General features: G+C 47.6%; 1 protein-coding gene across 1 annotated transcript in view; it reads left to right on the top strand.

The window, feature by feature from the left end:
• Positions 1 to 12779, top strand: part of nectin1b (nectin cell adhesion molecule 1b) — a gene marked incomplete at its 5' end in the record, with an annotated part of 320574 nt that extends 307795 nt beyond the window's left edge. Inside the window, one exon of the mRNA XM_080183142.1 lies at positions 12645 to 12779. Coding sequence (XP_080039268.1) covers positions 12645 to 12693 — 49 coding nt within the window. The remainder of the gene's footprint in view (positions 1 to 12644) is intronic.
• Positions 12780 to 13534: the final 755 nt, after the last annotated feature.

Below are 13534 nucleotides of genomic sequence, written 5' to 3'. Positions count from 1 at the left end.
CAGAGAAGCACTGGGCTGCACTGGGATACAGAGTATCGGCAGTTACACGGGAATACTACCATCTGCAAGTTCCCCTCCGATCGCTCACAGTCCTGATTTGGAAATATATCGCCTGGGACTTTGACGTTGTGGCCATTTCAGAGACATGGATAGAGCAGGGTCAGGAATGGTTGTTGCAGGTCCCGGGGTTCAAATGCTTTAGTAGGAGTAGAGAAGGAGGTAGAAGGGGGGGAGGGGTAGCATTATTGGTCAAGGACTGTATCACAGTGTCAGAGAGGAAGTTTGATGAGGACTTGTCTGTTGAGGTAGTATGGGCGGAGATTAGAAATAGGAGAGGAGAGGTCACCCTGTTGGGAGTCTTTTATAGACCTCCTAAAAGTTCTAGAGAGGTTGAGGAAAGGATTGCGGAGACGATCCTGGTTAGGAGTGAAAGTAATAGGGTAATTGTTATGGGGGACTTTAACTTTACTAATATTGATTGGAATTGTTATAGCTCTAGCTCATTAGAGGGGTCAGTTTTTGTACAAAGCGTGCAGGAGGGTTTTTTGAGTCAGTATGTAGCTAAGCCAACTAGAGGTGAGACTATATTGGATTTGGTGCTGGGAAATGAGCCAGACCAGGTGCTAGACTTGGAAGTTGGTGTGCATTTTGGTGATAGTGACCACAATTCGGTTACGTTCACCTTAGTGATGGAAAGGGATAGGCATGAACCTCGGGTCAGTAGTTTTAGCTGGGGGAAGGGTAATTATGAGGCTATTAGGAGAGAATTAGGAAGCATAGGTTGGACTAGGAGATTACAGGGACTGGGAACATCCGAAATGTGGAGTTTTTTCAAGGAGTAGCTACTGCGAGTCCGTGATAGGTATGTCCCTGTCAGGCAAGGAGGATTTGGTAGGGCTAGGGAACCGTGGTGCACTAAAAAAGTTGATTCGTTGGTTAAAAAGAAAAAGGAGGCTTATGTTCGGATGAGGTTTGAGGGCTCAGGTAGTGCATTAGAAAGCTTTAGATTGGCTAGGAGGGAGTTGAAGAGTGAGTTAAGAAGGGCTAAAAGAGGACATGAGAAGACTTTGGCTGATAGGATTAAGGAGAATCCTAAGGCTTTCTATAGGTATGTCAAGAACAGAAGGTTGGTTAGGGCAAGATTAGGGCCAGTTACAGACAGTAGAGGGAAGTTGTGTGTGGAACTGGAAGAGATTGGAGAGGCATTGAACCAATATTTCTCTTCGGTGTTCACGCAGGGGGACATGAATATAGCTGAGGAGGACACTGGGTTGCAGGGGTGTAAAATAGACAGTATTACAGTTGATAAGGAGGATGTGCTGGATATTCTAGAGGGTTTGAAAATAGATAAGTCCCCTGGTCCAGATGGGATTTACCCTAGGATTCTCTGGGAGGCAAGAGAGGTGATTGCAGAGCCTCTGGCTCTGATCTTCAGGTCGTCGTTGGTCTCTGGTATAGTACCGGAAGATTGGAGGATAGTGAATGTTGTCCCATTGTTTAAGAAGGGGAACAGAGACTTCCCCGGGAATTACAGACCGGTGAGTCTTACTTCTGTTGTGGGCAAGGTTTTAGAAAAAGTTATTAGGGATAGGATTTATAGTTATTTGGAGAGTAATGAATTGATTGGAGATAGTCAGCATGGTTTTGTAGTGGGTAGGTCGTGCCTTACTAACCTTATTGAGTTTTTTGAGAAAGTGACCAAAGAGGTGGATGGGGTTAAGGCAGTTGACGTGGTATATATGGATTTTAGTAAGGCGTTTGATAAGGTTCACCATGGTAGGCTTCTGCAGAAAATGCAGATGTATGGGATTGAGGGTAGTCTAGGAAATTGGATCAGGAATTGGCTAGCAGATAGGAGACAGAGGGTGGTGGTTGATGGTAAATATTCATCATGGAGTTCGGTTACGAGTGGTGTGCCTCAGGGATCTGTTTTGGGGCCAGTGCTGTTTGTAATCTTTATTAATGATCTGGATGAGGGTATAGTTGGGTGGATTAGTAAATTTGCTGATGACACCAAAGTCGGAGGTGTGGTAGATTGTGAGGAAGGGTGTCATAGTTTGCAGGGAGACTTAGACAGTTTGCAGAGCTGGGCCGAGAGGTGGCGGATGGAGTTTAATGCGGAGAAGTGTGAGGTAATTCACTTTGGTAGGAATAACAGATGTGTTGAGTATAGGGCTAACGGGAGGACTTTGAATAGTGTGGATGAACAGAGGGATCTAGGTGTATGTGTACATAGATCCCTGAAAGTTGGGAATCAAGTAGATAAGGTTGTTAAGAAGGCATACGGTGTCTTGGCGTTTATTGGTAGGGGGATTGAATTTAGGAGTCGCAGCGTCATGTTGCAACTGTACACAACTCTGGTGCGGCCGCACTTGGAGTACTGTGTGCAGTTCTGGTCCCCACATTACAGGAAGGATGTGGAGGCTTTGGAGAGGGTGCAGAGGAGGTTTACCAGGATGTTGCCTGGTATGGTGGGGAGGTCCTATGAGGAGAGACTGAGGGATTTGGGGTTGTTTTCGCTAGAAAGAAGGCGGCTAAGAGGGGATCTTATTGAAACATATAAGATGATTAGAGGTTTAGATAGGGTGGATAGTGATAGCCTTTTTCCTCGGATGGAGAATGCTAGCACGAGGGGGCATGACTTTAAATTAAGGGGGGGATAGTTAAAGGACGGATGTCAGGGGTAGGTTCTTTACCCAGAGGGTGGTGAGGGATTGGAATGCCCTGCCTGCTGCGGTTGTAAATGCGCCTAGTTTGGGGGCGTTTAAGAGATCCGTGGATAGGTTTATGGACGAAAAGGGATTGGTTTAGGTTAGTGGGTCATTGTTTTTGTAACTGGTCGGCGCAACATCGTGGGCCGAAGGGCCTGTTCTGCGCTATGTTCTATGTTCTATGTTCCTTTGCAGTCGCTGGATTTGTTTTGTGATGGCATTACACTGGAGTTGGCAGAAATGGTGGAGGTTGATCCTTGGAATGTGGAGGCTGGTGGGGTGGAATGTGAGAACAAGAGTGGCCCTATCCTGGTTCTGGGAGGGAGGGGAAGGGGTGAGGGCAGGAGTGCGGGAGATGGGTTGGACAAGATCGAGTGTCCTGTCACCCACAGTGGGGGGGACCTCAGTTGAGGGAAAAGGCAGATGTCAGAAGCAGTGTTTTAGAAAGTGACATCAGAGGAACAGATGTGACAGAGTTGGAGAAATTGGGAAAATGGAATGGAATTCTTCCAGAGAGCAGAGTGGGAGGAGCTGTAATCAAGGTAGCTTTGAGAGACAGTGACCTTGTAATGAATATTGGTGGTCAGTCTATCACTAGAAATGGAGACAACAAGGTCCAGGAAGGGAAGTAAAGTGTCAGAGATGGACCATGAGAAGATGAGAGAGGGTGAAAATTGGAGGCAGAAGCGATAAAATATTTCCAGATCCAGATGAGAGCCTGAAGTAGCCCCAATATAGTCCTTGATGTCATGGAAAAGAGTCGTAGGAATGGTCCTGAGTGGGATTTGAACAAGGAACCTTCCAGATAACACACAAAGAGACAGATGTAACTGGAACCCACGCAGGCACTCACAGCCACATCTTTTTACAGAAAGTGAGACAGGTTGAAGAAGAAATTATTGAGTGACAGAACGAGTGCAGTCAGATGAGGGAGGGTCGTGGTGGACGAGGATTGGTCCAGCCTCTGCTCAAGGAAGAAGAGGGCAATCCTCAGCCCCTCCTGGTGTGGGATGGAGGTGTAGAGGGACTGGACATCCGTAGTGAAGAGGAGACAGTTAGTGTCAGGGAACTGGATATTGTTGATATGCCAGAGGAATTCTGAAGGTAGGTTAATTAGTTAGTTTATTTATTCATCACTAGTCAGCTTACGTTAACATTGCAATGAAGTTACTGTGAAAATCTCCTAGTCGCCACACTCTGGTGCCTGTTTGGGTACACTGAGGGAGAATTTAGCACAGCCAGTCCACCTAACCATCATGTCTTTTGGACTGTGGGAGGAAACCAGAGCACCCCAGAGGAAACCCTCACAGACATGGGGAGAATGTGCAGACTCCACATAGACAGTGACTCAAGTCAGGAATTGAACTGGTGTCTCTGGTGTTGTGAGACAGCCATGCTAACCACTGTACCACAGTGCTGCCCACATGGAGAGATACTAGGTAAGGAAAGGATAGAGCCAAGTTCAGAAGAAATGGGTTCTGTGGGGCAGGAACAGGCTATGCTGGGCCTACTGGGCAAAACGGCTAATGTTACGCCGTTGTTTAAGAAGGGTGCCAGGCAAAAGGCGGGGAATTATAGGCCTGTTAGTTTAACGTCTGTGGTAGGTAAAATGTTAGAATCCGTCATTAAGGAGGAAATTGCGAGGCATCTTGAAGGGAATTGCTTGATAGAGCAGATGCAGCACGGTTTCATTAAAGGGAAGTCATGTCTGACAAATTTACTGGAGTTCTATGAGGATGTGTCTAGGGCGGTGGATAGAGGAGAGCCGGTGGATGTGGTCTTTCTGGATTTTCAGAAGGCGTTTGACAAGGTACCTCACAAGAGGTTATTGCAGAAGGTCAGGGGACATGGAGTTGGGGGTAGGGTGTTAGCGTGGATAGAGGATTGGTTGTCAAATAGGAGACAGAGAGTGGGGGTCAATGGGTGCTATTCGGATTGGCGGTTGGTGACTAGTGGGGTGCCCCAGGGGTCGGTGCTGGGGCCTCAGCTATTTACCATTTATATAGATGATCTGGAGGAGGGAACCGAGTGCAGGGTGTCGAAATTTGCTGATGACACCAAGATTGGTGGAAAGGCAAATTGTGCGGAGGGTGTGGAGAGTCTGCAGAAGGATCTAGATAGGCTGGGCGAATGGGCCAGGAAATGGCAAATGGAATTTAATGTTGGCAAGTGTGAGGTGGTCCACTTTGGTAGGAAGAATGGTAGGAAGGACTATTACTTACGTGGCGAAAAACTGCAGCAGGCGACGGTGCAGAGGGACCTCGGGGTCCTTGTGCATGAGTCGCAAAAACCCAGCTTGCAGGTGCAGCAGGTGGTCAGGAAGGCGAATGGGATGCTGGCCTTCATAGCGAGGGGGATTGAATATAAAAGTAGGGAGGTCTTGCTGCAGCTGTATAGGGCATTGGTGAGGCCGCAGCTGGAGTACTGTGTGCAGTTTTGGGCGCCGCACCTGCGCAAGGATATTTTGGCCCTGGAGGGAGTGCAGAGGAGGTTTACTAGGCTGATACCGGAGTTGAGGGGATTGAGCTATGAGGAGAGGCTGAATAAACTAGGCTTGTACTCGTTGGAGTTTAGAAGAATGAGGGGAGATCTCATTGAGACGTATAAGATGATGAATGGGATGGATAGGATAGAGGTGGAGAGACTCTTCCCACTCAAAAAAGACAGTAGGACTAGGGGGCACAGCCTCAAGATAAAGGGGAGGCGGTTTAGAACAGAGTTGAGGAGGAACTTCTTCACTCAAAGGGTGGTGAATCTCTGGAATTCTCTGCCCGTTGAAGTGGTGGAGGCTACCTCGCTAAATATTTTTAAGAAGCGGGTTGATGGGTTCTTGATAAGAGAGGGGATTAAGGGTTATGGGGAGAGGGCGGGAAAGTGGAACTGAGCCACGACAGATCAGCCATGATCTTATTGAATGGCGGGGCAGGCTCGAAGGGCTAGATGGCCTACTCCTGCTCCTATTTCTTATGTTCTTATGTTCTTATGTGGGTTTCGGGATGGGAGTAGAAGTGGGGTGTACAGGGATGTGGAGGGATGTTCTCCAGAGACGATGATGTCTGTTACAGACTGGAAACAATGGCTCGATGATTGGTGTTAGGGAAATAGAATGTATATTCCTTTGCCTGGATTACTGAGATTGTTAATGCTTCAACCATTAAGAGTTTGAAAGGAGGTTAAAGGCTGCATTGTTTCTCCTGGTGAGTCTAGACCTGGCTTGGGAAGTGTATAATTGGGCCTTTGTATAATTCCCTTGCAAGTTAGTTTCTGCTCACATGTTTGTTAGCATCTCTTCAGAGGTAACGAGGTGTCAACTTCCCTGGTTGCTAGAAAGTTCCTTTCCTTTAAAAGTCAAAGCCAGGGTCAGCTTCAGTCATTTTAAAGTCTTTGTCCAGTTTTAAAAATGTTATAAATTCGCCATGATGGTAGATATATATTTCATTAAAAAATGTAGTGTGGGGTCTTAGCTCCATTACTGTGATACACAGAGACACATTGGGGAGCACTGGAATACAGGTGTACACTGTAATCCAGTGCATCTCACAGCGCCAAGGACCTGGCCTCAGGTCACTGTCTGTCTGGAGTTTCCACGTTCTCCCTGTGCCTGTGTGGGTTTCCTCCGGGTGCTCCTGTTTCCTCCCACAGTCCAAAGATAAGAACATAAGAACTAGGAGCAGGAGTAGGCCATCCAGCCCCTTGAGCCTGCTCCGCCATTCAATAAGATCATGGCTGATCTTTTCGTGGACTCAGCTCCACTTACCCGCCCACTCACCATAACCCTTAATTCCTTTACTGTTCAACAATGTACCTATCCTTGCCGTAAAAACGTTCAATGAGGGAGCTTCAACTGCTTCACTGGGCAGGGAATTCCACAGATTCACAACCCTTTGTGTGAAGAAGTTCCTCCTCAACTCAGTCCTAAATCTGCTTCCCCTTATTTTAAGGCTGTGCCCCCTGGTTCTAGTTTCACCCACCAGTGGAAACAACTTCCCTGCTTCTATTCCCTTCATAATCTTATATGTTTCTATAAGATCTCCCCTCATTCTTCTGAGTCCCAATGAGTATAGTCCCAGTCTACTCAGTCTCTCCTCATAAGCCAACCCTCTCAACTCCGGAATCAACCTAGTGAATCTCCTCTGCATTCCCTCCAGAGCCAATATATCCTTTCTCAAGTAAGGAGACCAAAACTGTACACAGTACTCCAGGTGTGGCCTCACCAGCACCTTACACAACTGTAACATAATCTCACTGTTTTTAAACTCCATCCCTGTAGCAATGAAGGACAAAATTCCGTTTGCCTTCTTAATTACCTGCCGCACCTGCAAACCAACACGTTGAGATTCCTGCACAAGGACACCCAGGTCCCTCTGCACAGCAGCATGCTGCAATTTTTTACCATTTAAATAAGGGTCCATTTTGCTGTTATTCCTACCAAAATGGATGACATCACATTTACCAACACTGTATTCCATCAGCCAGACCCTCGCCCACTCACTTAGACTATCTATACCCCTTTGCAGACTTTCAGCGCCCTCTGCACACTTTGCTCTTCCACTCATCTTAGTGTCACCTGTGAATTTTGACACACTACACTTGGTCCCCAACTCCAAATCACCTATATAAATCGTAAACAATTGCAATCCCAACACTGATCCCTGAGGCACACCACTAGTCACTGATTGCCAACCAGAAAAACACCCATTTACCCTCCACTCTTTGCTTTCTGTTAGTTAACCAATCCTCTATCCATGTTAATACATTACCTGTAACACTGTGCACCTTTATCTTATGTAGCAGCCTTTGGTGTGGCACCTTGTCAAATGCCTTCTGGAAATCCAGATGTGCACATAATGTTCTCAAAGAATTGAGAATGTGTGGGTTAGAATGATTGTCTGTGCTAAATTGACCTAGTGTCAGGGGGATTAGCAGGGTGAATGTGTGGGATTGCGCAGATGGAGCCTGGGTGGGATTGTGGTTGGTACAAACTCGATGGGCCTAATGACCTCCTTCTGTACTGGAGGGATTCTATGATACACTGGCATAGAGAGGAGATATAGTGGGATGTAGTTTTACTCTGGGACACTGGCATACAGAGAAACAGTGGGGTACGTGGAGCTGCTGTGATGAGACGTTAGGAACTCAGGAACCCTACAGATGTCAGTTCCTTCAGGAGAAAAAGATCAGTGGAAGGTATTTCTTTGAGAAGAGCCTTGCTTTGGGAGGGATGACCCATTGACGAGTGAACTCGATCTCATGTTTTCACACACACCGATGTGAATAATGGGAAAAGCACCGACATTAACCCAACTCCACTCATAGATGAAGAAAAATCTCTGTCTCCTTTTTACTGCACTGGAATTTCCTCTCTGACTAATAACAATTTACATTCGTGTGGCACCTTCAATGTAGTGAAATGTCCCATGATGCTTTACAGGAGCATCATCAAACAAAACTTGACGCTGACCCCGGGGGAATGGGGGCTCTTTTAAAGCTTTTCAAAGTTAAAGTTTATTCATTAGTGTCACAAGTAGGTTTATGTTGATAGCTTGGTTAAAGGTGTTGGTTTGAAGGAGCTTTCTAAAGGAGAGGTGGAGATGTTTAGGGAAAGAATTCCAGAGTTTGGGGCCAAACAGCTGGAAACAGCTTGGCCTTGGAGGGAGTGCAGAGGAGGTTTACTAGGCTGATACCGGAGTTGAGGGGGTTGAACTATGAGGAGAGGCTGAATAAACTAGGCTTGTACTCGTTAGAGTTTAGAAGAATGAGGGGAGATCTCATTGAGACGTATAAGATGTTGAATGGGATGGATAGGATAGAGGTGGAGAGACTCTTCCCGCTCAGAAAGGACAGTAGGACTAGGGGGCACAGCCTCAAGATAAAGGGGAGGCGGTTTAGAACGGAGTTGAGGAGGAACTTCTTCACTCAAAGGGTGGTGAATCTCTGGAATTCTCTGCCTGTTGAAGTGGTGGAGGCTGCCTCGCTAAATATTTTTAAGACGCGGGTTGATGGGTTTTTGATAAGCGAGGGGATTAAGGGTTATGGGGAGAGGGCGGGAAAGTGGAACTGAGACACGACAGATCAGCCATGATCTTATTGAATGGCGGGGCAGGCTCGAAGGGCTGGATGGCCTACTCCTGCTCCTATTTCTTATGTTCTTATGTAAACCTGGCCACCAGTGATGGAGCAGTGAAAACTGAGGATGTGCAGGAGGAGTTCAGATATCTTACTGTTGAGCTGGAGGAGTTTCCACGCATGGGGAGAGGTGAGGCAGAGACCCTACTGGGCTGTCACTCCATTGAAACCCAATAGGAGGCAATTACAGTCCTCACTCATCAAACAAAAATCCAGATCTAACCTCACTGAAACTTACCCTCTTCAATTCCCTCAGTCACCCAGCTGTGAACAAACTCACAGAGAACTTCCCAACCTCCCTCCCAATGTGATCAGTGACTAAGTAAAAAGTCTGACAACACCAGGTTTTAGTCCAACCTATTTATTTGATAATATTCTCACAAGCTTTCGAGGGGACAGCCTCTTCGTCAGGTGAATGGAGAGTTCTGGCCTCAGACAGAGCATATAAAGCACAGACAGTTTAGAGATTACTGATTAAAATGCGAATCCTTACACCTAACCTGCTGTTCAAGACCTGAAGTGGCTGACAACGTGAGTGGTAGGAGCACTGATCACAGTTTAAAGAGATGTGTATTGTCTCCAGACAGTACAGTAAGTGAGGTTTTGCAAACCCAGGCAAGTCACGGGGGTTACAGATAGTGCGACATGAACCCAAGATCCCTGTTGAGACCGTCCTCATGTGTGCGGAACTTGGCTATCAGTCTCTGCTCAGCGACTCTGCGCTGTCGTGTGTTGTGAAGGCCGCCTTGGAGAATGCTTACCCGAAGGTCAGAGGCTGAATGCCCGTGACCACTGAAGTGTTCGCCAACAGGAAGGGAACAGTCTTGCCTGGTGACTGTCGAGCGATGTTCATTCATCCGTTGTCGTAGCGTCTGCATGGTCTCCCCAATGTACCATGCTTCGGGACATCCTTTCTTGCAACGTATCAGGTAGACAATGTTGGCCGAGTTGCAGGAGTATTTACCATGTACCTGGTGGATGGTATTCTCACGTGTGATGATGGTATCCATGTCGATGATCCGGCATGTCTTGCAGAGGTTGCTGTGGCAGGGTTGTGTGGTGTTGTGGTCACTGTTCTCCTGAAGGCTGGGTAGTTTGCTGCGAACAATGGTCTGTTTGAGGTTGTGTGGTTGTCTGAAAGCAAGAAGTGGGGGTGTGGGGATGGCCCTGGCGAGATGTTCGTCTTCATCAATGATATGTTGAAGACTCCGGAGAAGATGTCGTAGCTTCTCCGCTCCGGGGAAGTACTGGACGACGAAGGGAACTCTGTCCACTGTGTCCCGTGTTTGTCTTCTGAGGAGATCGGTGCGGTTTTTCGCTGTGGCGCATCGAAACTGCCGATCTATGAGTCGAGCACCATATCCTGTTCTTACGAGGGCATCTTTCAGGGTCTGGAGGTGTCTGTCACGATCCTCCTCATCCGAGCAAATCCTGTGTATACGGAGGGCTTGTCCATAGGGAATGGCTTCTTTAACATGTTTAGGGTGGAAACTGGAGAAGTGGAGCATTGTGAGATTGTCTGTGGGCTTGCGGTACAGTGAGGTGCTGAGGTGACCGTCCTTAATGGAGATGCGTGTGTCCAAGAATGCAACTGATTCTGGGGAATAGTCCATGGTGAGTCTGATGGTGGGGTGGAATTTGTTGATATCATCATATAGTTGTTTCAGTGATTGTTCACCATGAGGCCAAAGGAAGAAAATGTCATCGATGTATGTAGTGTACAGCATCGGTTGAAGATTCTGTGCAGTGAAGAAGTCTTGTTTGAACCTGTGCATGAAGATGTTGGCATATTGAGGCGCAAATTTGGTCCCCATGGCTGTTCCATGTGTCTGGATGAAAAACTGGTCGTTGAAGGTGAAGACATTGTGGTCCAGGATAAAGCGGATGAGTTGTAAAATTGCATCTGGAAACTGGCAGTTGTCAGCATTGAGTACTGATGCAGTCGCAGCAATGCCATCGTCGTGGGGGATGTTGGTGTAGAGCGCTGAGACATCCATTGTGACGAGGAGTGTCCCTGGTTCAACTGCTCCATGTGTGCTGAGTTTCAGTAGGAAGTCCGTAGTGTCGCGACAAAAGCTGGGGGTTCTTTGTACAATGGGTTTCAGGATGCCCTCGACGTAGCCGGAGAGGTTCTCACACAGAGTCCCATTGCCCGATACGATGGGACGGCCAGGTGTGTTTGCCTTGTGTATCTTTGGGAGGCAGTAGAGATCTCCAATGCGGGGAGTACGTGGAATGAGAGCACGGAGGGTGCTCTAAAGGTCCGGATCAAAGGTCTTGATCAGATTGTTGAGTTGACGAGCGTGTTCTTTGGTCGGATCTGTGGGTAATTGTCTGTAGTGTTCCTCATTGTTTAGTTGTCGGTACACTCCTTTACAGTAATCCGTTCTGTTCAGTATGACGATGGCCCCTCCTTTGTCTGCTGGTTTAATGACAATGTTGCGGTTTGTCTTGAGAGCGTGGATGGCGTTGCGTTGTGCTTGGGTGATGTTCGGGGCTGTCTTGTGAGTGCGGCTGATGAATCTGGTGTTAACGCACCTCCTGATGGTTTGGGCATACAAGTCCAGTCGAGGGCAGCGGCCTTCCGGAGGAGTCCAATTGGATTCCTTCCTCTTAGGCTGTTGCACTGCGGATCTCTCTGTCGGCTGTTCTGGTTCATCGACTGTCTCATTGTGTTCGTTGCTGGCCTCTTGGGGTTTGTGGAAAAACTCCCGCAGCCTCATTCGCCTGATGAATTCCTCTGTGTCTGCTGCGAGACTGATGGGGTCCATTTTGGTGGTGGGGCAGAAATTGAGCCCTCGACTGAGAACTTCGATTTCATCTGGTTGAAGTGTGTAGTCCGACAAGTTGACAATAGACCTCCCTGCGGTAGTGCTGTTTTCTACTGTGGTGCCGGGGGAGGCTTGGTTGTTGCTGGCGGTGATGCTGAGTTTCTCAAGTTTCCTATTCTTGGTGTGCATGTAGGTGGTGTAGTTTCTTTGTCTCATCTGCTTGGCAGAGTTTCGCAGTTGGTCTGCATCCTGAGCACAAGTTGAGAGAATGTATTCCATTTTAGTTTCCAGGGCGTGGCGTTTGCTGTAAAGCTGGTGTATGAGGTGGTTGAGAAGTGTGAGAGAGGTGCGACGGCACAGTCTCTCAGCGTAGTCTGTGTTATAGGTTGCCCTGAGTGGGTTCGTGATCTGTAGTCCTTTTGGTATCTTGAACAGCAGGTTAGGTGTAAGGATTCGCATTTTAATCAGTAATCTGTAAACTGTCTGTGCTTTATATGCTCTGTCTGAGGCCAGAACTCTCCATTCACCTGACGAAGAGGCTGTCCCCTCGAAAGCTTGTGAGAATATTATCAAATAAATAGGTTGGACTAAAACCTGGTGTTGTCAGACTTTTTACTGTGGTTACGCCAGTCCAACGCCGGCATACCCACATCATCAGTGACTAAGGCATAGTTGAGTTACATTAGCTCCTGGTTCGGTGAATTGGCTGTTTTGTATTTCCCAAAGTGTGTGTGTGTACATGTGTATGTTTGTGTATATGTGCAATGTTGCATGTATATGTGTGTGTGTGCATAAACATGTGTGTGTATAAACATGTGCACTAATGCAATGCATGAATGGTGGATGAGGTCAGTGTTGGAGCCTCGGAGGTACCTGAGGATGACCGTCACTCCGATGAGCATCAGTGACGGTCAGAATATAAGTGAGGTGGGGAGGGAGCGAAGTGCTGACTAATTGAAGGGCTTTATCAATGGATTTCTGTTGTTAGATTTCTTATAGAACTGGTTCTGAAGTCTTCCTGTCTTTATTTCCACAGTACAATGGGAACCGCTATGAAGAACTATCAGATGAGGATGAATACGTGAGCGGCCAGCACGATTACCATGATGACTACTTGGAGCAACTCCATCCTATTTATAATCAGTTATCGTATAGACCCCCGGACCCTTCTCACCACCCCAGCACCTCTCACAGATACCCCCAGCCTGGCTCACGGGCAGCGTACATTTACTCGAAAGAGCAGTATGTATAAATGAGCCTCACTGGCCAGCACAGGGCAGAGCGCTGAGCCCACTGTCCAACAACTCAAAACCCACCTTCAGACATTGGCCATGAAGCTGCTTAACCCTTTGTTAACCAACGGGATTGAAGTTTTGTTTCACTCTCTCGCAAAGCATGTGGCACACGCGCACAGACAAGGAATGGTTCTACTGCGCTGGTTTGGAAAGGGTTAACACCGTGACTTTGCCTCCACGAGTTATACGAGTGTCAACATGAAAACCAACAGGTGCAAACCTCTCCTGCCGAAGGCCTTGCAATGGAGCCATCAGGATCATTGGCCTGTCAGCCTAGACGATGCTGCGTGTAAACCGGTGTGGGGCTGGGCGGGTTGGGGAGGTGGTGGGGAGGGGAGAATGTTGAAAGTTGTTAGTGGCGTTTGATATTGTTCTTGTGCGAGTGACAGTGGGTCTACAATGCTGCTGCTGCTGCTGCTGTGTTTGATGCAAGCCTGGTATTTCTGTTATCACCGCCCCTTGAACAATGGTTGATCAATAACCAGCAAGGTCCTCTGTCCAATTGCCATGGCTCCAATGGGAATGTGCACATGTGACCACTGTCAGCCTCTTCCCCCATTGGCTGCTTGTCCCCATTTTGCAATGATGGTAGGCCAATCCCAAAGCGTGTGATCATGACCCAATATTCTAT

This window comes from Carcharhinus amblyrhynchos, unplaced genomic scaffold (assembly GCF_965287045.1).
Source record: "Carcharhinus amblyrhynchos unplaced genomic scaffold, sCarAmb.v2.hapA chromosome_165, whole genome shotgun sequence".
NCBI lineage: Eukaryota > Metazoa > Chordata > Chondrichthyes > Carcharhiniformes > Carcharhinidae > Carcharhinus > Carcharhinus amblyrhynchos.
The sequence above is the reverse complement of the archived record's forward strand: the minus strand, read 5'-3'. Positions and strand labels throughout refer to the sequence as shown.